At 35.6% G+C, this 27,772-nt stretch overlaps 1 protein-coding gene across 2 annotated transcripts in view; it reads right to left on the reverse strand.

Annotated features, from left to right (window-relative positions):
• Positions 1–27,772, reverse strand: part of gpc3 (glypican 3) — a 296,516-nt gene that overhangs the window by 42,748 nt on the left and 225,996 nt on the right. For both annotated transcript variants that reach the window (XR_012389405.1, NM_001305618.1), the window contains exon 7: positions 4,833–5,037. Coding sequence is in view for 1 of the 2 variants with exons in the window: in NM_001305618.1 (NP_001292547.1) it covers positions 4,833–5,037 (205 nt within the window). In the remaining variant the exon portion in view is untranslated. The remainder of the gene's footprint in view (positions 1–4,832; positions 5,038–27,772) is intronic.

Consider the following 27,772-nt stretch of genomic DNA (forward strand, 5'->3'; position numbering starts at 1 on the left):
TTGAACACCACGTGATAATTACAGGCAGGTGTGTTTGATATGGGTTGCAACTGAAATCTGCAGGAAGGTGGCTCTCCAGGAACAGGGTTGGCCACCCCTGTTTTATTTTATGGGGTATAAGTTAATTGCTAAGTAACAGACACAACTGATGTAAAACCAGAAAATGTAAAAGCACAGGAACAAAATGCTCTAAGTGAAGTTTTTTAACCAGTTTCAAAGGATCACATGCTATGATTGACCACGGCTGGATTTGCATCATCAATCACTGACCAACCAATCAATCAGACATTTCCATATGCATATACATTAATCCACCTTCCTTACCTTTGTCATCCACGCTTTTTTGAAAAAAAAAAAAAAACCTTCCACCCTGACTACTTGCACTCCTTCCTAAATCCAACAACAGTGGAGTTCTCGAGACCTACCTGAGCTCAGACTCCCCTTTCCCCCTCCTGTCTAAACGGAGGAAGCCTCAGGCTGGTGGATCCTTAGAGCTTAGTATTACATTCATAAGTAGTAATTTAATAGTTATATAGTTAAAATATTTGTTTAATATGGGTTATATATTAGTAGTCCACTGTATAGCATTGACTGGCATAGCCATTTGATTTCTGAATGAGCCAGATAGGCTCAACTTACCTGTTTACTGTAGTAAAAACCACTTTCTATATTCAAGTGTATTTTTGTTTCAATGTATTAAATAAATAAACTGCCACTTTTCTAATTAAATGACATACATATAAATACATATATTTTAAACTTACAGGTTAATTGACATATTTTTAGTGACTAGTATTTATATATTTTTTGACTAGTATTTTTAATACTAGACAACACTTGATGTTTCTATCTCTGTCAGTGACAGTTAAAACGAGTACATACTCTAAGTGCTTCTGTCACTGTGATTAATTCTTTCTGTGCAAGACTGTATGGCATAGTTGATGTCACAAGAACTGTTGTTTAAGAAGTGTTTAATATTGGTAGTTCATTTTGAAACAAAAATAGCTAAATGTTCTTTAAGAGTTAAATTTTTCACGGGAGGAAACAGCTGTGCTGATGAGATGAACGCAGAGAAAACCCGACTGCTCCTACATGAGGTTATCTATATCAAAGAACTGCAAATAAGCAGATATCATAACAATTTATCAATAAACACACACCTCGCTCTCTCGCTGTCCACGGCTGTGGTTTGTTGATCAAATGAAAAATAATAGACGGGGAGGAGCTGAATTCTGCCACCATTTTCTTATCAAATTTAAAGGGAACTGAGGCAAAAAATTAGTGTACAGTTTATGAGCTAATCCCAAAAGTTTTAGGGGAGTTAAGTAGAAATATAGGGGGCTACAGCCCAATGGTAAAAATGCTGACATAATTGCAGGATCATAGTCACCTATGTTTTTTTTTATGAATTCAAATTCCCAATTAAAATGTTAGGGCTTTGCAAACATTCAACAAACAATGGTAAATATGAATCCATCCTTATGGTAAGTGCATGAAGAATGTGTAAACATTGGTACTGCTGTGAATCTTCGATTCTCTGTGTTTTCTACTTCACTACTGCAGAAACACAGACAGGATTGCAGAATCATAGTCATACCAACGTTTACACATACTTCATGAACTAACCGTAAGGATGCATTCAAATTTTCCATTGTTTGGAGCTGCAGAATCGAGTAAACATTGGTATGGCTAAGATCCTGCAAAGTAGAAAACTCAATCGAGTCATCAAAACAGAATTGACTTTGTAACAGGAATTGGCCAAATTTAATATATATATATATATATATATATATATATATATATATATATATATATATATATATATATATATATATATATATATATATATATATATATATATATATATAGTTCCAGTAATGAGTAATGATGAGCAGAAATGCCAACTGGTCCAGCAGGGAATTAAAGAAGCAGCCTTCTTGCTTCTTGCTTGCACCACAGTTTAATCACATATTTAAAATGTCTTTAAAAATTACATAAAAAACAAACAAAAAAAATATCAATATTTGTATATTTAAAATGCAGAATGAACCAACAAACTATTAAACTAAACTGCTAAACGGTGCTTTCAAATTTACCATTGTTTAGTTACTGCTTGCAAAACCCAAATGTTTAAAACTGGAAATTTGATTTGATGAAATGCACTTTAAGAAACAGGCACAACTGAATGAATCCCCATGGCTCCTGATGATACATTGAGGTCTGAAGTAAAACAATTGCTTTGTTCAAGAAACTAAATATTATGTACGACATTGTTACCTTTTATTCCACAACCTCTGAAAAACGATCCTAGGTGTTTTCATACCAGTTTGGAGCATCGACAAGCATTTTATTAAGCACCAAGGACCCCAGTTTCAGCTATAAATGCTCTTTAATGTTCTACTTAGAGAGAAAAAGTCAGCAAAACAAATTGCATAGCCTAAGGCCGATTATATTACCAGCAATTTTTCATTTTTGAGTGAACTATCCCTTTGAAACTGGCCTAAAAATACAGTTTAAGCATTCTCCATGTTACACGATGATGAACATATTCCAAAACACCATAAAATAGTTGGAAAGCCCAACCTTTGACATCCACCGCAAAAGTTATCAAAAGTGATTCCTCCTCCCTCATAAACGTCTTAACCTGCATGATTGATTGCGTGGCTTTATTATTAGCATTTAGCATCGTTTTGGCCTGCTGTCCACTGCACTCTCAGAAGCAATTCTGTAATTCATTCCTAGGTCGCAAACCCAATGTCCCAACGCACAAACAAACAGATAATCAGAGCAGACTGGAGAGAGAGGGATATAAAATTCCAAGACAGGAAAGATATATCGCCAACTGTTCATCCCAGAACCCAAAACGCATTCTCCTCATTCCTAATAATTAAAGCAGTAAATCTTTCATGAGAGAGAGGGAGGATGCGCGCACAAACACCACTGGCTTACAGTTCAGAGAGCATTCAGACCTCGCTCCACTTCCTCCGTGTGAATTCGAGTGCTGATACGTGCGTTATCCTGTTCTGCCATATGTGCTTTATACGTGGGATTCTCGGTCTAACCCTGGGCCCCTGGCGGCGCTACCCGGAGAGCCCAAATCTTTGCCACAACAACACGAGCAGGACGACAACTCCCACTGTAGTGTTTGCTCAGCTGGTCCGGCTTTGTCAGTCAGTATCAGACTCCTTGTTCCTGCCCCTCTACTGTTATTCTTTGCCTCTGTTTAGTTTCTTTGCACTTACATGGTTTGTTGGTTCTTTTGTGCTTTGTTTTGGATCAAAGGGAACATCTCCCTCATACCCTGTTTGTTCCCTTGGACAATGATAAGGTCACAAGGTCACTGATAACAGACGCTACCTGTACCTGTGATGCTGGGGCAACTTTAAAGCTACAATATGTGAATCTTGGCCCTCTAGTGTTTGAAGCATACAAGATAACCATTGGAAGTGGGTAATTTACCTGAGCTGTGCTTTGACTCTATGGAATACAATCAGGGTTAAATGTAATACACATTTTTTTGTTTAATGCATCAACGCGCACCAAAGCCAATGAAATTGCTGCATTTAAAAACACTATTTGCATATGCAATGTGAAGTTAATTTAGGATATTAGTATGCAAACATTAGAATTTATATTTATTCAGGAAGGATATAATAACAAGAATGTATGTTACATATTGGAAATGCGCCTTTTATTAAAATGGCTGCATTAAACACTGCTGAACAACTTTTTAAAGAAACATGTTCAAAATGTCCACCTAAACATGGTCTAAATTGAGCATTTTGAGACACTTATTTTACTAACTTTAGTTTATTTTGATTGCCTTCTATATGGCTTTGCATTTTTGGCGCATCAGTGTACCCATAAATTAAACACAATTGCCTTAAATTGCAATCAAAACTCTCCTAAAAAAAGAAGAAGAAGAAAAAGAAAAAGTATTGCTTTAAGTAATTGCTTTAACCTACAATCCTGATTTTGATTAATAGTTAAGGGAAGATTACTTACAAATTGCAGCCCAATACTGATTATATTACAGGATGGAAATTGTGGTTAGTAACATACTCAAGGTTTTAGGTAATGTATTCTGAATATTTTTAGATTACTTACCATTAAATTTACCACACTGTAATATAATTATCTCATATACTCTATAAATTGAATACTTTATTTTTCTTTGCTTTTAAATAAGTACACAAATAGCTTATATGACTCCAGTATATTTGATTTAGCTTATATTTTATACGAGAAGCAGTAAATAGTTTAAACACCAGTCAATCTTCATTATTTTGTAATTTATGAATCCAAATAATGTTGCAGAAGATTGATTATGCTGGTATTTGCGTATTGATTGCTGGTCATATTAAGTAATGGTGCAAACTATAAAATTAGCAAATAGTTACTGGTGTAAAGATTACTAACACTCTGTGAAAAATTTATAAATGCAAATTTGTCAGTCACCCTGTGACATGACTGCAAGTTGTTAATACATTTTAATGTAAAATATTTCAATACAAACATTGTTTTGTAAAAATAGTCACAGTGCAATAGACTTGATGCTATGTTGATTCATGTTTTATGACAGGTACTATTCCTTTCTCTTTTTGCTTCAAAATTCTTTTGAGTTCGAGTATTAGTTCTGTTTTCAAGTGCAAGTAATTTACATATAGTTTCCATGGTGATTTAGGCTAAGCAATAACACATTTTTGTGATTTAATTTTTTTTTTTTTTTTGCAAAAAAAGTTGCTTTAACATTAATAAAAATGTAAAATTAAACTTACAATAGCATAATGAAGTAATAAAAACAATAAAACAGTGGGTGTTATATCACTGACCTGCAAAGATGCGCAGTCGTTTGCGTCTCGGGGGCGGCCCGAGTCCTGAAACACCAGTACACTCATCTTCATCATCACAGTCCCCACTTTCTAGACCCTCCTCATCCTCATCTGTCTGACCTGGTCCGGATGGGTTTCTTCTCGCACCGCCACCCCCTTGTCGAGCCCTCCATCTCTTCTCAGGCAATGTCACCATCCGCAAAAGCTACAGAGGACAGATAATAAGTGTGTTAATTTGTGTGTGGTGCAAAAACAAAATAAACATTTGATTCAATGTTCTATGCCAGTGGAATGATCTTCTGACTGTGTATTCAATAGTATCATTCAAATGACAACTAAAAACAAATAGTCGTTATCTGATGGTCAAATATCGCTGTGGCCACTAAGATAATTGCCTTCATTTTCTATATTTGGTGATTGTTCGAACCGTTTTCATGTGTTGATGGATGAGATGTTAAGGGTGTCTGTAGGTTTTTATGTTCTGCAGAGCAGGAACCTGCTGAAAAACAGGAGGCAGGCTGATTATATTTAAATTTTTTTCCTGTTAAATAAATAAATAACTAAATAAAAAATAAAATAAATAAAAAATTCCATCTGTTCAGGGATCACCTGAACCCCGCTGAACAAAACCTCCTCACCACACGACAACCCAAACAAATTCAAATTCTGAGTGTGCCTCACACAAGTGAGTAAACTTGACAAACCACCTGTAGAAAACACTCATTTATCTCTATTTCTCTGACACTAGCACCAGTTTCCCATATTTGCACCAGACAATCACTCCATATAAAAAAAAAGAAAAAAGATTGTGCATCTAAGAAGTCTGCTTCACACAGGTGAGAGGGCCTGACAAACAACCTGTAGAAACACTCTTCAAACAAACAAACAAACAAACAAACAAACAAACAAACAAACAAACAAACAAACAAACAAACAAACAAACAAACAAAAACAAACAAACAAACAAACAAACAAACAAACAAACAAACAAACACTACCCCCTCATAATTCTAGCACTTAAAGTAATTTTCTGCGCACAAACAGTTCCTTTGTATAATTCACACTTCTTGTGTGTATTGCCTCTACTTGTTGAATCATTGAATGCTTCCTCAATTGTAAGTCACTTTGGACAAAAGCATTTGCTAGATGACTAAATGTAACATTACTTAGTAACTGCACATACAGGCTTTAAAACTTCTGGACTATAGAAAGGGGTGTAATTATACAGGTTGATAAGAAGTTAATAATGAATTAGGGATTGTGACCAACTCAGTGATTAATGTCATGAAATCAGAGAACTATGAACATGTAAGTATGTAAAACTATAGAAATATGGTAACTTAAGCTTCAAGTAAATATTTAAGGTCAAAGTCAGCCAAAGTTTGGTTGAAAAAAACTGGGAATCACTGCTCTATATTATATCTTGCATATCAGAATGAGATTAGGCTTATGTATTTGTGCTCAGATCATAATCACACTGTAGTGGAAAACTGTCAAACAAAGGCATGGCAAAATTAATTTGTTATTGCTAAAAGGCCAAATGTTTCATTTAACAGTGATTTTAGCATATAGAGTTAAATGGCTGACATCTGGTGGGTGGAAACTGGTTATTTATTGGATCGACTTGGAGTGATATCTGAGAAATAACTGTAGAAGACCATAAATCTTCATAGCTTAACAATTGAATAAAAAGAAACGGTTTAGAATCTGGTAAGTGATAGTTTTTTTTTTTTTTTTACTTTAAACAACATTTTGCGAAATAATTTATAATTATTATGTATAATATGCAATCTTATATAATTTTATTATCTATAAAAATTAAATTTCAACTTTAAAAATTCATTAGCAAGACAATTTAAAACAGTGTCTTTAAAACAAGCTGGCCAGTTACAAAAACTAAATTACACAGCAATTGTTTTTTTATTTAAAAGTCTTTGAAAAGGGTGATAAATCTGTTAATACCAAGGCCTATTCTTTTGATTTTATCACATGTTAACAAAGTCAGCTGCTTTCAGACAATAAAATAAATTGCTTCAGATCTTCATGTTATACTAAACCTGATTGGAAATGTATTTCAAGCTTGATATGGTTTAATACAAAAGCTAAAATATCACAAAAGCCATTCATTTCTACTGTTGTTTTCTTGTCTTTGTGTTTTTTTAATGGAGTCAGGCATAAAAGGATAAACCTTAAATGAGTTGATTCTTACATCGACCGCTGTTGTGTTTTGCCAAACTATAATTGCAGAAAATTCCATCGTCTCCCTCAGTCTTCTGCTTTTCCTTTAATCTTTCTACTCTGTCTCCCTCTTTTATTGATTTCCTTCCGATGTGCGGACACAAGCATGTGCTTGTTGTTGTTGCTTTTTTCTTTGCGTTGCTGTTGTTGTTTTTGTCTACAGGAGAAAATTGAGATCAGATGGGTTTGGGTATGGATGGCTTCGCTCTGAAATAAATCAGAGGAGCAACAGCTTCTGACCAGCACACAGCTCTTACTCAGAAAAAAAGATAATTATTACATTACACCCTTTCAGAAGATAAACAGGCCATATTAAACATACAAACGCCTCCATGCGTGATTTAAAGTCAGCACATTCTCAGGAGGTCGGCAGGGAAAGTCATACAACATATTCCAGCAGATCTTCACACAGGCCTCCATTCAGGCCTGAACACGGCGGGCACAGACGGCCTCTGTTTGAATAAGTCCGCAGGGCCGGTTATAGCAGTGACAGAGAAACGTATTCATTTATGCCGTTTGCTCACCAGCAATGACACCAAAAAAATCATAAAATGAATACAAAAGACGTCTGATAACGGTGTGAAAACAATCTTGGCATAGCGCCACCTAGTGAACACTCTCAATGACATCTGAAACTGTAAGAACAACAAATGCGCCTGTTTTCCCTGCGCGGAGAGGAATGGGCCTTTAATGCACTCGGCTCTCTTGTTTCAACAGCATGTTTTTGGAGAGCTGCATGAGTCTAAGCCTTAAGCACATTTACTGAGGGCTCTGAATTCCTTCCTGAAGACTGTTGCCCAGTAACGACGCGAGACGGGCCGTCCCCACAAACCATTTAAACTCTCAGAGCAAACAGTCGTAAAGACGAAAAGAGAGAGAGAGAGAGAGAAATGCGGTCGGGAGTATTTTAAAACAAACTCTAAAAAAGGTAGAGGGAGAAAAGAACAGAGGAAAGCTTACGAACAACTGGCTTCCCGTTTGGCACTGGGTGTATTGAGAGAAGGCCGATGGAGCAGAGCCACAAAACACACACACACACATATATAGCTACATACACACACATACATACAGTGGCCAGCTGAGGTAGCACAGGGTGCTTTGGTTCTTGCGGGTTAGAGTACATTTCTAGCTGGTGCCACTGTGACACAGTGAAGGAAAACAGGAACGTATTCATACTGGAAAGGTGTGTTTACACCAAGAATGACATCGAAGAACATGATTTTAGCAATAGTATCCATACCAATGGACATGAATAATCTGTTTGTTGTAAGCATGTGATGCACTTTTGTTGTCTGCTGTTTTAAATAGAGTACTGATTGGCTGACAATGTTTTTTTATCATTCATTCATTTTACTTTGGCTTAGCTCCTTATATATCAGGGGTCAGTCACCACAGTGGAATGAACCACCAACTATTCCAGCATATGTTTTACCCAGCGGATGACCTTCCAGCTGCAACACAGTACTGGGAAACAACACCCATACACACTCATCCACCACAGCCATTTTAGTTCATCCAATTCACCTATAGCACATGTCTTCAAACTGTGGGGAAACCGGAGCACCTGGAGGAAACCTAAATGAACACGGAGAGAACATGCAAACTCCGCACAGAAATGCCAACTGGACCAGCCCGGACTCGAACCAGCAACCTTCAGCCACCATGCCATTTTAATCTTTCAACATCTATATTCAGAAAATGCGAGTCATCGACTTCTGGGACTTTAAAGGCTAAAATAATATATGAAGAAACAAAATGAATACTCATGGCTCCAGGTAATATATTGAGCTCATATGAAACCATTAATGTTACTTGTTGTACATTGTACATCATTGTTATTTAGTTCTAAAAGAAAATGCCCATGGAACATATATATATATATTAAATGTTTTAAATAACCTGCTGAATGTAATGTTGAATGAAAATGTTCATTTATTAAACATAATTAGCATATTAATAACTAGATTCATTAATTAATTTTCTTTTCGGCTAAGTCCTTTTATTAATCTGGGGTTGCCACAGCTAAATGATCCGCCAACTTATCCAGCATGTGTTTTACACAGCGGATGCCCTTCCAGCTGCAACTCATCACTGGGAAACACCCAAATACTCTCATTCACACACGCAACAGTGCTACCCATTGTGCCGCACATAACCAAAATAGTTCTTAACAGTCAAATAACAACATAAAAAGTCAAACTGAAAAAAAAAAAATTTGATTAACATTAATAATCCAAATCAAACTTTTTTTTTCAGTTTTACTTTGTGTGTTATTTGACTGCTTTTAATTACAAGCATAAAGAATAACAAAGATATATCAAGAAACCATTCTGTGTGTATCAAACCAACACCTTACTGAAAAGAACTGAATTTGGGATTATGTGCCAACTGAGAGAAGGGTCCATCTCTGCATCTGCTTTGGGTCGATGCTGTATTTAGCTTTGCTTGTATGTTTTTTTATGACCCTCAAAGTGTTTGTAGTTGCTGACTTGCATTTCATTCATTTTCAAGGACCACAGTTTCAGCCAAAGATCTTCAACATTAAAGGAATCGTCCACCTAAAACTGTACTCACAATTTACTCTCCCTCAAGTGATTCTAAACCTTTACAAGTTTCTTTATTCTGTTGAACATGAAAGAATATATTTTGAAGAAAGCAGAGAACCTGTAACCATAGTTGGAAACACAGATATATAGAAGTCAATGGTTACAGGTTTCTGGCATGTCTCAAAATATTTTTTGTTGTGTTTAACATAAGAAAGAATGTCAAACTGGTTTGAAACAAGTAAATGGTGAGTAAATAATGACAAAATGTTCAGATTTGGCTGAACTATCCCTTTATAGTCACCTATCTTGGAAGGGTGAACTGTCCCAAAAACAACAACAAACACATACTGCATGGCTTAGCGTTTACCAGGTTATAACTTTCACACTGTAAACAATACTTTGTTAGGAAAAGTTGGTGCAAACTATATGGTGCTGGTGTGTTTTTGTCCCATACTCAAGTCAGCAGAAATACGGCTAAAATGCTCTATAAATCTATTTAACTCCTCAGTGTTTTTCAATATGGGTTTATAAGGCGTAATATAAAATAATGGGAGTGAGTTACTTACCCATTGTTTCAGAAAAGCCACACACACGGTTTATTTAGCAACTCAGTCAATTGAATTAGCCTATGTTCCATGGTAAATGTGGGTCTCCTTCACGTAAATTACATTTAATTATGATCAAGCCTCTGCAGTGTCTAGTGTAAATAAAAAATACTGTAATAAATGTCAAATATTATTTAAAAACTATGTGAATATATTTTCAAATGTATTTATTCCAGTGATGGAAAATCTGAATACTTCAGCATCATTATTTCAGTCTTCAGTATCACATAACAAATAACAAATAACAAAACAAATAATTCTGATATGCTGATTTATGGCTAGAATCATTTATTATCAAGATTATTTGCTTTATAGAAAATGTAGTAAACAGCATTTATTTTTAAACAGAAAGTCTTTACAGTCATTTTTGAATAACTCAGCACATACATGCTGGGAAAATTTGGAAATTTGTTTGTTCAAATAATCACTAATTCAATTCTATTCAATTCAAGTTTGTTTGTATAGTGCTTTTTACGAAGCAGCTTTACAAATGGTGCACATAATTGCATTGCAATCAAATTAAGTTAAAGTTACAATCAAATATAAGTTATTATATACAGACATAGTAAGCCTGCAATTTTATTGCATTTACTGTATGGTAGGTGATGTCTATGTGTACATGTTTATTGAAGTGTATTATTAATTTAGCAAAGTTTAAAATATCCACATTGTGGAATTAAAAAGCTTTTTCTGTGTCAAACATGTTTGCTGCATTCAGCGCTAAGAATTATTTCTACTGGCCCGATCGGGCCAGTAGTTTAGATTTTTACTTGCCCTGCCAAAATTTTCAATGGTCCCACCAAAAAAAAAGTTAACAGCTATTTCTTAGCCATATACATATATATATATTTACGCTACCGGTCAAAAGATTGGGGTCAGTTTTATTTATGTTTTGTCATGTTTTTAAAGGAAAATTATTCAGTTCATCAAAGCAACATTTATTAAATGTAAAATACATTTTTAATTGTTAAATATTTATTAAAATTTTTAATAACTGCTTTCTTTTATTGTATTTATTTTCAAATTAAATTATTACTCCAGTCTTTATTGCTTTTATTACTATTACCATATATAATATTAATAATAATAATAATAACAATAATAACAATTAATATTAGAGTGATTTCTGAAGGATCATGTGAAGACTGGAGCAATGAACCCGAAAATTCATCTTTAAAATCACTGGATGATTAAATTAAACAATAAACTTATAACTAATAAACTAGTACAATAACATTTCACAATTTAACAATTTGTGCTGTATTTATGATATGATAAATAAAGCCTTGGTGAGCAGGAGAAGCTTTTTTAAAAAAATTTAACAATCATACTGACCCTAACCTTTTGACCAGTAGTGTATATAATATAAGCAAAAATGTGCACTTTAATTTTGACACCCACAGACATCGTCACCAAATATAAATCAGAGAAGTCAGACTCTCTCATACAGAGCCTCATTTTAGTTTTCAAGCTTTGTAAACTCTATCTACTGAATTAATCAATCCATTGAAGAAACGTTGGCTATAGAATTCTACGTTATAGGCTTAAATTATAGAGAGAAATAACAGATGAACTGAGACAGCATCAGATCATGAATTTTGATCTTTACAACTGGCCTAATACGACATATCATAAGATTAAAATATGAAAAAATTACTTCAGTCAATTTTCCTTAAGGATAAAGAGCTTTTCTTTCATATTGGACATGAATCGCACGTTTGCCAGGAATGACATCCTGCCCTATCATGAAAAACTGTGACAACATATGTATTACATGTTCAACTAAAATAACAATGACAGACTACAGAACTGTCTGTTCATGTCTTTTTTTACAAAGTGAAATTGCCAACTACTGTAGTTAAACTTTTTAGCTAGTTTAGTTTTGAAGGATCTGCATAAACTTGGATTTTTTAAATATTTTTTCTTCAGTATGCAAAGCTTTTAAAAAAGCCAAAGCAAAAACTTTCCTGTTGTTAAGTAAACCATGGTTGTGTAAACATCACCTTAGATCAATGCAGTCAGTGTAAAAGCACAATAAGAATCTGAACTTGCCCTGACACTGCTTCTGTGAAACAAGCCTGATGCATACCATACAGCCTCGGGGAAACACAAAGGAAACAAATAAAACTAAAATATGCTTGATAAATCAAGTACAAGCCTCATATTGGAGGACTCCCCTCCTCTTCTTTCTCTCTGCGGTCCAGAGGCTCCGGGAACACAAGAGCTCATGGAATGCAGCGAAGCCCAATGCAAAAATGCAATTAGTGTCTGTTCAGCCATGCGATCTCGTCTTTCCCTAACTGCACTGAAAGCAAAGGAAAACTCACAAACTCCACACAAAAGGCCAACATGTGGCAAAGTGCTCAAGGCAGAGAAGATGCACAGGGACCACAGACCTGTCACTAAAGCCCATACCGGGCATGAACTCTGCTCGGGGTCAGCGCCCAGAGCGATACTGTAAAGCCACATGGCGGTTTACTGTTTAATCAAGCAGACGAGCAACGGAGCGTATAAAGGAGAAAACTCACAGACGACGACTTTCTGGAAATTAGAAGACCATGACTAAACAATGATTAGTCCAGTGTAGATCTCATGCTGAAAACCTGCTGCTATGATGATACGGTCTTGAGGGTGAGGGGCTGCCAAAGCATTTAAGTGTGCTGTTATGCGGTTGTTGTGTGTATACATACTGACCCAAACATCAATACCACAATGATATCAAGTCTTTCATTATAATCCAGTTCCTAATTATGACTCAGGTCCTCTTTGAATATATGTTTATGGACTTTTCACAAATTTTCAAACTAGCACATGAAAATGTTACCCCCTTTCAAAACTTAAAGCATAACACTATACTGTAGCTGTCATGTTCTGTTTAGTTTAGTCTACTTTATGCTCCTTGTTTAGTTTAATCCGAGGGTGCATCTCAATCAGCTCCCTTATAGAGTAATTCTAACTACAAGCAATGCACCAAGAATCCAGCAACAAGCTATTTGTCTGTACGCAGTAGATGCGACATGATAGGCATGGAACGACAACCGATTCAAGGTATACCGTGGTTTGGAAAAGACAAGGTTTTAAAACTGGCAAAATTTTCTGCTATATCTTTTCTACGGTATGTGTAAGATTTGTTTAGTCTTTTAGGACAACAGTATCTCGAGCAAAAATGATATTCACAGATGCCTCTTTAAATTGTAAAGAAAACAGAGTTTTTGAAACCAACAAAAGTCAATAATTCATTTTAATTATTTAGCCTGGCATGTTTACTGGTCCAAAATATTTTAAATGTTTCTCAAAATAAAATATATTGTGTTCAAATGGGATAAAAAGGTGTTGTTCTTAGCCAAACATTTAAAAAGAATATATTTTAGAGCAGTAATCACAATATCGTCAAACAATGATATCACAATATCGTCAAACGATGATCTGATGGTATGATAACCTTTATGCAAGGTAATCATACCATTAGATACTTAAACCGGCCAGCACTGAAACATTTATACACTGAAAAGTTCCACAATACACCATGAAAATCATCAATCATAGATGCTCACTATGTTCCCCTAATGGAAGTCTGATGTGGAAAACATGAATACCATGAACCAAATCAAAATAATGACAAATAAGAGACTTAAAAAAATGGACATAGTTGGGCTCATTCACTTTAAATTATGTGTCTTTGCTTCTAAAAACGTGAGACGCAACACTTCAAAATGGTTTAATAAAAAAGGCATAGCATAAAACACACAAGGGTGTCCAGACAGCCACTAATTGCCTGTAAATAGAAAGTTGGAGTTCTTTTAACTTAACAGGGCATCTAAAACCCGCACTCATGTGTTTACATTGAAAAAAATTCAAAAGTAGAGCATTGGAAAAATGCCCCTTTGAACAATCTAGCAAACATTTATTAACGAATAATTGTTGAAATGTTAATCAAAACAATCAAAATCATCTATCTATATTGTACTCTTAAAACATTATATAAATGGTATGTGAAAAATATCAGTTATGTTGCACTTTTTTGAACAAGGTACCAAGTGATTTCGATGTACCCTGATTATAAATAGGCTCATGTTGTTTTAGGTTTCAGTTGTTCCTGGTCTGTTCTTTATAATGGTCTCTATAATGGTCCATTCTTTATATAGTCTGTTTTTAAAACTACGTCTTTGTCAAATTCTAAAAATACATTTGAAAATTATAGCAGTCTATGGGTACCATAAACTCTTTGGTTATCCACATTCCTAAACATATATTTGTTCATGTTTTGCATAAGAAAAAAACTCACAGAACTTCAGGCCAAAAATGAAGTTGGTTTGGAGCTAATTTCAGGAGTTTGAAGACACTTGCCAAAGTAAAACCTCCAAAAAAAAGTTTACTCCTGCTGGTAAACACCTTCTAACTACAATTGATGGTGATGATGTAATAAGGGGCTCCACTTTGTCTTCTCGGTTCATTTACTCTGTTCAGTTCATTGATTCCGACGACCACAAATAAAAACAAACACTAAAAGCTGCATAAGAAAAGGAATTGATATGTAAGTGAAAGCAACACTACACTGTTTGATATGCTTAATATTATAAAGCTGCTTGATTAACAGCAAACTACTGCATTAAGTGCTATATAAACAATCATGATGTGACTTGACATGAATGCCGAAAGCTATTTCAAACTACTTCCTACCCCAAGTTAAGATCAAAAAAGGACTTTGTTAGTTTATTGGGACCTCATAGATTCCCTTAAAGGGATAGTTCACCCAAAAAGATTTACTCAACATTTACTCATCCTCAAGTGGTTCCATACCTTTATGGGTTCCCTTTTTCTGTTAAACAAAAAGTAAAGTTCATTTATAAACTAATTTCGAGAGGATCACGTGCTTATGATCACCTGTGGCTGGTCCCGCATTATCCAACTTATGATTCACCAATCAGGCAATTCCTAAGCCACTAAAAAATACCTTATGTTCCATATAACAGCCATTTCCATTTTGAAGAATCCCCTCTTCCACCCCTACTTCTCCTCCTTTCCAAGACAGGTGGCATGGTGGTCCAGTGGTTAGCACTGTTGCCTCACAGCAAGAACGTTACTGGATTTAGTGCTTACCAAAGGACTAGCCAACGTTTCTGTGTGGAGTTTACCTGTTCTCCCCGTGCTCACGTGGGTTTCCCCCGGGTTCCCCGATTTCCTCTCACTGCCCAAAAACATGCAACTTAAGTTAATTGACTAATCCAAATCAGCACCATAGACAATATCTGTTCATTAGCTACTACAGCAGGGGAGTTCTCGAGATACTTAAGCTCAAACTCACCTATCACCTCGCAAACGGGAGGGAGCCCCGGGCTCGAGGATGTAATGAGCTCAGGGCTCTCTCCCGGGACATCATACCAAACAAGCTTTATAATTAATCATCAGCTAAGTGTGTACTCTTGAATAAGATCCTTTAAAGAATGTTAGAAACCTGTTAAATAGTAGGAAGAACAAATACTATGGAAGTAAATGGTTACAGGTTTTCAGCATTTTTCAAATTAACTTATTTTGTGTTCGACAGAAAAAAAACTCAAACAGGTTTGTGACAAGTAAAGGATTATTAAATTCTGACAGTGAACTACTCCTTTAAATTCCTAAAGCATTAAGAACCACCTCAAAAATCCAAGACTCTGTCCACCCTTTCCTATTTCCTCTCTAAAACAAGTCTTTCAGCAAAATGAGTTTTTCTTTTGATCCTTTCCCTCAGTAAGTCTTACAATTCATCCCCACCACAGACAAAAAGAAAAAAAATCCACCTACTGTGGAGAAAACATGAGAGGACAAGATTTTTTTTCTCTTTCTCTTTTTTTGGTAACCACAACACACGCTGTGGGGCGGCAGTGAGCAGCTGAGGGTTGTGTATGGCCTGGGTATAAAGACCCCAGAGGGGACGGAGATAAAGCCTGTGGTTTGGCCCTCGCGCTGCAGCAGCAGATCCAGCGTGTCCCCGCTCTGAAGTGTAACCCAAACAGGGTCAGAACAGGGACACGGCTTCCCTCTACAGCAGCCTACATGTTTGTGTATTTGCTCGAGAGAGAAACCGAGGAAACCGGATGAAATGTAGCGATGACTTGTTGTTTTTTTTCTTCCTATTTTACCTCTGATTAGCATCATACCGTGTATTGTGCCTGTTCGAGACTAAAAAGGAGCATGTCTGGACTTGTGCCGCAGCTTGTGGTCTGTTCATATGGTGCTCTGCATGCTGTCAAGCTATACAGTATATGCAACAGCTACACTGAATGCGGTCAGTGAGATGTTATGGATTTTTTCAATGAAATTAATACCTTTAATCAGCAAGAACTCATTAATTTAATTAACTGAGAGTACATGCGTTTATAATGTTACAAAGGTTTCTATTTTACATAAACAGTTAATCACTTGGACGAATTACTGTATCAAAAGCCACTTTTAAATGAGGACAATAGAAGTAATAGAAGTAATTAAAGCAACAAAAGAACAACAACATGTAAATAATATGAAAATTGTCAGATAGTTAGTTCTTAGGTGAAAGGGTAAAAAAAACAAATGATTGTTAGGATAATTGTTCCCCAGTTTGTTTACAGTGCACATTTTTTTGCATCATGTTTTTGCACAGTTTTTTGTATCATAAGTTAATACAACTAAATTAATTTATAAAATGTTTTAAAAATAATTTATCTATGCTAATTCAAACATTTAATTTAAATATTAATCTAAAATAATTTCTTTAAATGAAGCTACATTCATTTACTTAGTTAGGCTATTTAGTTAAATTAGTCATATAGTTCAATTTAGCCAATTTGCAAACTTCTAGTGCAAAAATGTTTGCAGGTTTAAAAAATTATAGTTTGATTCTTTTGACATATTAGAAACAAAGTTCATGCGAGGGATTTTGGGTCTTTTTAAAACATTTTAAAAAAAAATGACATTATTTCTTTTTTATGATTCAGAAAATACTGCGAACACTCAAAAACGTTTTGGTGAATAAAAAGTACTAAATATAGTCAAGCAAAAATGTATAAACATATCCTTTTGTAAAAATGAAGAAAACTGCACAGCTTGTGTAAATGCTGCTAAAGTGAAAACTCATTTTGAAATTTTTTTTTTTTTTTTAAATAAATATACACTCACTTAATTAGGTACACCTTCCCAGGTTGGACCCCTTTTGCCTTCAGAACTGTCTCAATCCGTCATGGCATAGATTCAACAAAGTACTGGAAATATTCTTCAGAGATTTTGGTCAATATTGCATCACACAGTTGCTGCAGATTTGTTGGCTGCACATCCATGATGCGAATCTCTTGTTCCACCACATCCCAAAGGTGCTCTATTGGATTGAGATGTGGTGACTTTGGAAGCCATTTGAGTACAGTGAACTCATTGTCGTGTTCAAGAAACCAGTCTGAGATGATTCGTGTTTTATGCCATGGTGCGTGTTCCTATTGGAAGTAGATCAGAAGATGGGTACACTGTAGTCATAAAGAAATGGTCAGCAACAATACTTAGGCAGGCTGTGGCATTGCACCACCACTATTACACCATTACACCACCACCAGCCTGAACCTTTTATGCAAAGTAGGATGGATCCATGCTTTTATGTTTTGATGCCCAATTCTGACCCTACCATCTGAATGTTGCAGCAGAAATTGAGACTCATCATACCAGGCAACATCTTTCCAATCTTCTACTGTTCAGTTTTGGTGATTTTGGTGTACTGCTGCCTTTCTATCAGCTTGAACCAGTCTGGCCATTCTCCTCTGACCTCTGGCATCAACAAGGCATTTCCACTCCACAGAACTGCTGCCCACTACATATTTTCTCTCTTTCGGACCATTCTCTTTAAACCCCAGAGATGGTTGTGCATGAAAACCCCAGTAGATCAGCAGTTTCTTAAATACTCAGACCAGCCCGTCTGCCACAAACAACCAAGTCACTTAAATTATCTTTCTTCCCCATTCTGATGGTCGGTTTAAACTGCAGCAGATTATCTTGATCATGTCTACATGCCAAAATGCATAGTTGCTGCTATGTGATTGGCTGATTAGAAATTTGCGCTAGCAAGCAGTTGGACAGGTGTACCTAATAAAGTGGCCAGTGAGTGAATATTGTAATTGATATCCATAAACACAAATAGATAATGTGTGATGAAAGACATTAAGAAATCTATATTTTGGATATTCACTTTGTATTAAACTAAGAAAGGCCCAAAATCTAAATTAATTTGTAAAAATAGTTCACAAGTTAGTATTTTTGATCAAATAAATGTAGCCCTGGTGAGCCTGCTTTCATAAGCATCAAATCTTAACTTAAACTGGATCACCACAAACACTCTCAAACGCTTGCAGCGTCCATCGTTCTTTGGAAAAGAATCTAAATAATCAAATAAGCCTGGTGCTTAACCTCAGTGTAATTTCGTTTGAATTGTAATTTCCTGCATTCTTAAAATGATTACATTATGACCCCTGCCCTACAAAGAGTGCTTTTGGATTTCCTCATTTATATGAAACCAACCAAAGGTCACACACACACACACACACACACACACACATAAACAACAGCAAAATCTCAGGAAAGAGCCTATTTTTGTTTTTTGTTTGATAGGTGAAGTCCACTTCAGTTGTTATGGTTCATACTTGAAGAAAGAAGGGATAAAAACGGTACATTTTCACTGTGTGAGTCATGGAAACTTCAATACAAGCCCGCATGCGCGCAAACATTTCATGCATTACTCAACATTTATTGAATTTGAGGTGATAAAGAGGGGGTTGTATGGACCATTTTGCTCGCGCCCAGTGTCCCCTCTCACCTGTCTGAAGCAGAGGCAATCACGCACGACACAGTACGTCTAGGACAGATGAAAGAGACAGATTCATTTCCTAGAACTAATACCTGTTGGGACAGGAGCACAAAGAGCAGGCCTCCTCTAGCGGCCTGGGTGTGGGCTTCTCGAAGATGATTTATGACTGTTTTACCACATTTGTCTGAATCAGTTCCTTTGCAATCTAAACAAGTCTCTGTAGAAGCTTCCCCGGTGCTATAACAAAGCCATTTATCAAAGAAAGCCAGCAAATTAAGGATTTGTGTGCCTCTGAACAAAGATATCCGTTTCATTTGAAGCAAAAAAAGAGGAATAGTTTCACAGTTTCCAAAAAAAGTGGACTGCACTGCTTTGCTACTAATGTGCCGTTGCTTTTTGTTGTTTGTATAACAGAAATGTGGATAAAAGAGCTGTGATGAAATGAAATCTCTACGCTTTAGAGTCTTTGAAGAAAAGAATTCACAGTCCTTTTATCTAGCAGTGTAAATGTTGCCATTTTTTGGTAGTTAATGCAGCTGATTGTTTGACAAAGTAGCGGGAGCTAAAAGAGTTACTGATAGGAGAGCTGCTGGCTAAATCTAATTAGTGTCTGAGGACAGGCTTTGCTTGTCTTCTGCTCCGGGGTTCGACATGTTATCGCCATCGTTCCCAGAGTCATGTGGTCTGAAAGCAGTGCATCTGATATCACCATCTGATTCCCAGCTCAGCATTCTCTCATGGACGAACTATGTGTGGATTAAAGAAGTGTCTCTCAGTCAGGGAAAACAGGGCCCACTAGGGGGCCTCCGTAAACCTCCAGGAAAACCGAAATGGATAAGAACAAGACAAAACAACTGCAAATCAACTTATTTGGCTTACTATGATGCATAAGTGCAAAACACATTTTCAGCAGCACTTTGTCCAAAAGATATCTTCCCTTAATTTTTCCCATATTATTTTTTAAGGTCTTTGTTAAAGCAAGTTATAAAGTTAAGGTTATAAGTGACACAATGGTGCAGAAGGTAGTGCTGTCGCCTCACAGAAAAAAGGTCACTGATTTGAGCCTTGGCTGGGTCAGTTGGCATTTCTGTGTGGAGTTTGCATGTTCTCTCCATTTTGGCGAGAGTTTCCTCCAGGTGCTCCGGTTTCCCCCACAAGATTTGCGCTATAGGTGAACTGGGTAAGCTAAAATTGTCTATTAAGTATGTGTGAGAAAGAGAGTGTAGAGTGTTTCCCAGTGATGGGTTGCAGCTGGAAGGGCATCCGCTGTGTAAAATATGTGCTGGATAAGTTGGCGGTTCATTCTGCTGTTGCGACTCCAGATTAATAAAAGGACTAAGCCAAAAAGAAAATGAATGAAAGAATGAATAAAAGGTGTGAACCAGACCTGAATCCCAATAATACCAACACGGGCTCATTGTAAAAACGTATACATTTCTGGATAGCGCAAATTATGTATAGTATCTAGAACTACGTATGGCTGCATTTTGTCTTTAAAATGAATGCCACAGGGTGGTATGACCTCCATGTGGACGGCAAGTCCGCTGTTACCAGCTTTCCCAGTAGCTTGCCACGTATATCGGCGGACTTGAAAACACTATCTTGAAAACACTGTTGTATGGGTTTAGGGATGGCAGCTGGGGGTTCGGTTGGTCGGTCGGTCAGTAAGTCAGTCAGTAAACAGCGACCTCTGGTGGATTTACGCGAAAAGCGGGAATGGCACTCACAAGAAATATTTGAGATCTGAAAAAGCATACACAAGCATCTGGTGGATTCGCAAAAACAAAAACGTATCACCCGTATCTCCTGGGATGTATTTTGCAATATGTATTTTACGTATCAATCATTATCCTGGCTTGAATAATACAACTTTGATTTGACCTAACAAAGAATATGGTACAAAGTAAGGTACAATACTTAAATAATGACTTTATTAATTAAAAGGGTGAACTATAAGCCCCATAAAGCATTGCTAATGATCTATTAGTTTTAAAATTACTTAGAAATATAAGAATTAATGTACTACAAAATATGCATATATTCACACAAATTTATACACATTTGAGATTATATGGAGGTTACAGAGCTTCACGGGACTGGGGAAATAAAGACTTATTTTGCTGTGCTTAGTTGTGAACCTATGATTGATAAAATTTTATATACAGCATTATATGTATAAAATGTATAAGTTTTCAAATAGACAGTTTATTGTCACATTTAGTCAGAATTTGCCAGGGGTATAAATAATTTTGGCATATATATATATATATATATATATATATATATATATATATATATATATATATATATATATATATATATATATATATATATATATATATATATATATATAGTTGAAGTCAGAATTATTAGCCCCTCTTTGATTTTTAGATTTTTTTTTCTTTTTTAAATTATTTTCCAAGTGATGTTTAACAGAGCAAGGAAATTTTCACAGTATGTATGATAATATTTTTTCCTCTGAAGAAAGTCTTATTTGTTTTATTTCAGCTAGAATAAAAGCAGTTTTAAATTTTTAAAAAACCTTTTTAAGGACAAATTATTAGTCCCTTTAAGCTATATATTTGTTCAATAGTCTATAGAACAGAGCATTATTATACAATAACTTGCCTAATAACCCTATCCTGTCACGTTAAACTAATTAACCTAGTTAAGCCATTAAATGTCACTTTAAGCTGTATAGAAGTGTCTAGAAAAAGATCTAGTAAAATATTATTTACTGTCATCATGGCAAAGATAAAATAAGTTATTAGAAATTAGTTATTAAAACTATTATGTTTAAAAAAATGTGTTCATATTCTGTATATATATATATATATATATATATATATATATATATATATATATATATATATATATATATATATATATATATATATATATATATATATATATATATCTTTGACCAGGCTGTATCCTGAGCAGATGCTGTGGTGATCATGAAGGAGTAAAGAGTATGAGACTGATTCCTGAAAATTCCATGTGATAGATGAGTCTCCGCATTGATCCTATGGGCCAGCCTGTATACTCACCGGTAAACTACTCGCACCTGCAGCTTCTCCACAACAGAGGACCGGCATCATCCATCCCCTGGTGCCTAGACTGCAGCTCTGCACAACAGGTTTGGCCAAAGGAGAAATGCTTGTGCCCAACTAAGCCTATTTCTCTCAAAGTTTTTTTCCTTCACTTTCGTTAATTGGTCACGTTTTTTCCTCACCACTGTCCGCCACTGGCTTGCTTGGTTTGGGACTTGTGGAGCTGTGCATTGTTGGATTTGCTCTTCAGTGTTTGGACTTTCAGCATTGAAAATTAAACCACACTGAACTTAACTAAACTGAAAACTGGACTTATAGTTACAATTTACTAAAACCTCTGTGTTAAGCTGCTTTGACACAATCTACAATGTAAAAGTGCTAGAGAAATACAGATGAATTATATATATATATATATATATATATATATATATATATATATATATATATATATATAATTCATGTACATATAATTCATGTACATAATCAATGTACATAAAAGTTGTACAAGTACAAGGCAACGAAGTGCAGTTTAGGTCTAACCAGCAGTTAGCACAAAGCAGCAAGTGCAGGATACAGGTATAAGTTATAAAGTGCAGTTATAGAAAAACTATGGTTATATTTACAGATGATGTACTATGAACATTACATACAGGTTGATACATACATTGATTATACAGTGAACTAGAATAGATGATATTGTGTTTTACTGTTTTTCTTAGCAATAGTGTTGTTTGATTGAAATTAATGGCCAAATAGACAATCATTTCTCATCTAAACATTTATCTATTCTTAATTTGAATGTGCACTATCAACCCTACTTAAAGTCATTTATTGTGCATTGTGCAATTTCACAAGTCCCCTTTTATTTTAAAACAAGTCTGAGAACCCTGATCTATAACCTGTCCCATAGCTCACATTTATGAGGCACATGTAGGAACATAATATGATCTATCGGAGCAGCTTTAAAACAGTACGCAGCCCAGAAGTGTGTGTTTGTGTGTGTTTTACAGGCAGGTCTCATCGACAGCTTATCTTAAACACTGACACTAAGCAGTAGAGCAGCACACGTGTGATCAATGCCTCCTTCCACTTCCATCTCCAGGCAAAGACACTGATTTGAGTTGCGAGGGCCCGTAACAAAAGGAAAGAGAGACAGAGAAGACCCTATGATGACCCTGCGTGAAGAGGAAACAGGAAGTGGGACCTCTGACCCTCCGAGAGGCTCCTGTTGTGTTTTCCAACGATGGAGCGCCGCTTTTCTCTCTCGTCCCATGCTGGGAGATACGGGACGAGTCATGAGAAACAGCACACAGAGCCAAAGCTCACAGGGAGCCCAGGGGAGGCTTGAGTTACACTACGGCCTGAGAAACAACGCGGCCGCAACCCTTCCACCTGTATGTTTCTCTCCCTCTCACACAATTACAGTCTCAGTGCATTCAATCTACAGCGCTCTCAAGGCTACAGGAATCATGTTTGTCAGGAATACAAATCCCTGGATGCAAGGAACAGCTCCCAGTGGGGCGGTATGGGTTGCTATCTTTAATAACAACTATGAGACTAAATGTGATGTTGTAAAACTTAAATAAAAGTGTCAAAATCAGCTATGTTTAGAAAAGAAGAAGTAAATAATCATCCAAAATATTTTAGGGTTTCAGTTGAGCGCTCATCAAAGATAGAATAATCAGAACTCCTGAGGATTTGAGCTTAATTTGACAATTTTCTTTCTATCCAAACTAATTACCCTTATACAGTGCTCGGCATATATAAGTACACCACTCACATATCTGTGTTTTAAATTAATAAAATATAATATCTGTGCATCTATATTAGATTAGTCAGTATAAGCCAAATCTGGAGCTTATCTAACAAAATAACTCACGATATCGGTCCAAAAACTAGTATACCCAAATTTATATGTAACAGAAAAATATTAAATACAAATTTAAAGAGGAAAATTAAGAGAAGCAAAAAAGAAAAAAGAAAAAAAAAGAAAAAAATTTGTAGTTAAAAAATTTTTTTTTTTTTTGCAATACTTTGCTTGAATATACACATATACTTAATTTTCATGTATACAATTAAATATGCTTATGATCTCCAAGGCTGCTCTTATTTGATGTAAAATTCAGTAAAACAGTAATGTGAAATGGGTTTAAATGCTGAAATGAATGTACAAAAAGAATCCATTAGTTAATGTTAGTTTAAATATTTTTAAATATTATTATTATTAATTTTTTTTTGTAAAATCAAATAAACTTTTCTAATCCAAAATCAAAAAAAAAGTGCTCAGGGGTAGCTTAATTAATGTACGCTCTTTGGGTTAGGGATTCATCAGAATAGACAGCAAAAGAAAGTCCAAGGCACTCAAAAAATGTGTGAATTTATTTATTTTTATTAAAAACTATAAAATAATTATTCCACATTTTTCAAGTGCCTTGGACTTTCTTTTACAGTAATTTTTCTAGTCATCTCAACTTATGTCAAGTAAACTGAGTAAATAATAAAAATAATAATAATAAATAAGTTAATCTTTGCATAACTTAAAAAACGTAGTTGATGCCTAACTTAAAAAAAAGTTAAAGTAACATAAAAACATTGGTTGTCATGACTTATTGTCATATCATATTTACAGTGTAAACTAACAAAGGTACAGAAATAAAGGTATGCAAGCTGTCACTGGGGTGGTACCTTTTTAAAAGGTCCATCTCAGTACCTAAACATTTTTAGAGGAACACTTTTGTACTTTTTAGGAACTAATATGTTCCCTTAAGGTATTAATATGGACCTTTTACAAATTTGTACCTGTTAAAAAGGTACCACCCCAGTGACAACTCACGCACCTTTATTTCTGAGTGTAAGATATGTCACCAATAGGCTAAAGCATGCTAACAACTTGTAATAAAATGATCAGTACTGTTAAAATATGCAAGAAAAGTGTAAGGAAAGTAGTAACATATGAGTAACATACTAACGATTTGCTAACAGAGTACAAACATGCTAGCAAACAATAAGTAATAAAGATGCTGAAGGTCTTCAAACATGCTAGAAATTAGTTAGGAACATGTTATAAAAAACATATTAAAATGTTACAAAGATGCTACTACTGTGCCAAAACAAGCTAGTTTAATGTTAGCAACATGATGAACGTAATGTGCCAAAACACGACAGTTGTCTGATAGACTGCCTGAACATCAAACTGAAGACTTTCAAACTTGATTTCTCAAACAATATTAAACTTGTTTATTACTGTGTGTATTTTAATGAGGGCATAATAAAATCACAATACATGAAAGACTGTAGCTTATAGTATATAGTATAGCTTATAGTATTGTTTATGTAATAAACATGGCTATTTGCTAATTTATAAATGGCTAACTAATTTATCACATTATTTTGATAATCTTGTATCGTATTAATATAACACAAAAATAAAAATGCAATATCTTTGGGGAGAAAAATAAAAGCATACTTCTAAATGCTAACTTCTGACACAATCAGTGGCATGAGTCTGGGGTGATTCTACAAAAACAGACAAGGATGAGATTGGTGCAGGTGTTTGTGTATCCTTCAGCCACAGTATTGCTCTTATGTTTATTTTTGTATCCCCATTATTGTACTCATGGCTTGTCAGTGGCTCAGGAAGTGTCCTGTGCAGCTTTTCCATGTCACAGGAAGTCTTTCCAGCAAAACGGTATAACAAAATGTATCCTGTTAGTAAACAGGTTTGCCGGTGAGCATGTAGGTGCAGCTCTGGTTGTGGGTCTGTTGTCTGGATGTGTGGTAATTGTAGCCAGTATGGTGGCTAAAGAGGGTGGGGGTAGATTAGCGGCAGTAGGGGGGCACCAAACTTTTGGCCTGTGGGACAAGGGGGCTTTGCTGGGAGGAGGGTCTGGGGGGCTTCAGCCTCATTAGCAGCTAACTAATTGGAAGGAAAAGACCTTTAATGTGCTCCGTCTGACCTCCGAGACAGCAGGGGAGAGAGGAACAGATAGATGAAAAAAAAGAGGGGGATGGAGGTGAAAGAGGGAATGTGAGGGGAAAGATGTAAGAAAGTGCCCAAAGGTTGCACTTTTCAGAGCCCAGGAGCCTTCATTTTAACTAATCATTTGGTGTCAGATGTTTCTTGTAAAATTCCTTAGTGGGAATAAAAATGAGACAATCACAAATGACTCTGACAAGCTATTCTTTTGAAAAAGTTGTTTGATGGTGAAATTTATGGGGGCCGGTTTCTGTTTTTAACTAGTTGCTTATTAGCTTGCAAAATGGCTGTTTTTAATACGTATAAAGCACAATGCACTGTTCAGCATGACCACTTTCTACATTCATTCATCACATACATAAGCTGTTACAACAAAGAAGCAATGTGTGGTCATGCTTCATTTCTAAAAAAAATTCACTTTATTTTTTTGAATGTATTTTACTTTGATTATATACTGCTACTCAGCTAACCTGAAAACAACTGTCATATTTTCGCCCTCAAGAGGCTCTTATTGGTCAGCTAACATAACATGCTGCGATTTGCAAATTGCTTTGTAAATACTGTCAGTCAGAGTAGCTGCTAGCCGTATCAGTTTGAGCCTGAATCAGACAGAAAATGAAGAGAACACAGCTGAAGCTCATGGCTGCTCCCTAAAATAAAACCTTACAAGTGTCTTACACATAAATTCGGTATAAGCACGTGTAAGTAATATAAAACGTTCACATATCTTTTACAAGTTTGTTATTTGAAATGTAGAATGCAGGGAAAGCAGCCGCACTGCAGAGCTGCTGAAGATTGTGGGTGTTTAAAACGGTTTGACAGATAAATATGAATTTGTGGCTAAACTGTTAACGACGCCAAACATCATTTCCTGTTGTTTACATCCTTGTTTATGTCCTTGCTGCAACACACCGTCAACGCAAGGAAACTGTGCATGTAATAGATCAATTTTAACAAATAAAAATACTTACAGGTCGTGGCTCATAATCCACAACTTTGACTATCATGGTTGGAGCTGCTTCTTCTTTGGGAAGTTTTTAGCTGAATCCAGCACTGAGCTGGGAGAGATTCTGGAAGCTGTCCTTTGTCAAATGCTAGTGCTATATACTTTTTTTTTAAAGAATTCTCTGGAACATAATTAAAATTAAACTGGAAGCACTTCTGTCTTTGTGTCGTGTCCACTGTAAGCCCAAATACAGAAACAGAAGAAGCTCAGTGGAAATAGCAGCATTTGGATGGCATTTAGCTTTTTCTGCTATAACATTACAGCACCTCTAGCCACACACTTTTGCTGCATGGAGTATATGCGCATGGTGAATGTGTGTAACCTGAAGTGTTTGTGATCTCACTAACCCAGATGTATTTTTTTGTAGTGCCCAAACTTTTTTTGCTGTAGCCTTTGGTAAGCTAACTCTCTAAAAGCCAATGTCTCACTTTGCATTGAACAGAGCGCAATATATAAGCTTCTTTATAAGCTTTTATTCTCATCACTGTCTAGAAGAAACTTATCAAAACACTAAGGAATTATTTCCTAACACCTAATAAAATTCTGAGAATAAAAAAAGGCAAAAGTGGTGAAGTCTTTAACAGAAATAGTAGAAGAGAAAACACTGAAATCACACGGTGCACAATGGGGTTGATTAGAATATGAAGACTGCATTAAAAGCACCAATTTTCTAAAAGAATAGCCATCTAAATGGGGGGTCCAGAGCAAATCATTCC

Source organism: Danio rerio, chromosome 14, assembly GCF_049306965.1.
Source record: "Danio rerio strain Tuebingen ecotype United States chromosome 14, GRCz12tu, whole genome shotgun sequence".
Taxonomy (NCBI): domain Eukaryota; kingdom Metazoa; phylum Chordata; class Actinopteri; order Cypriniformes; family Danionidae; genus Danio; species Danio rerio.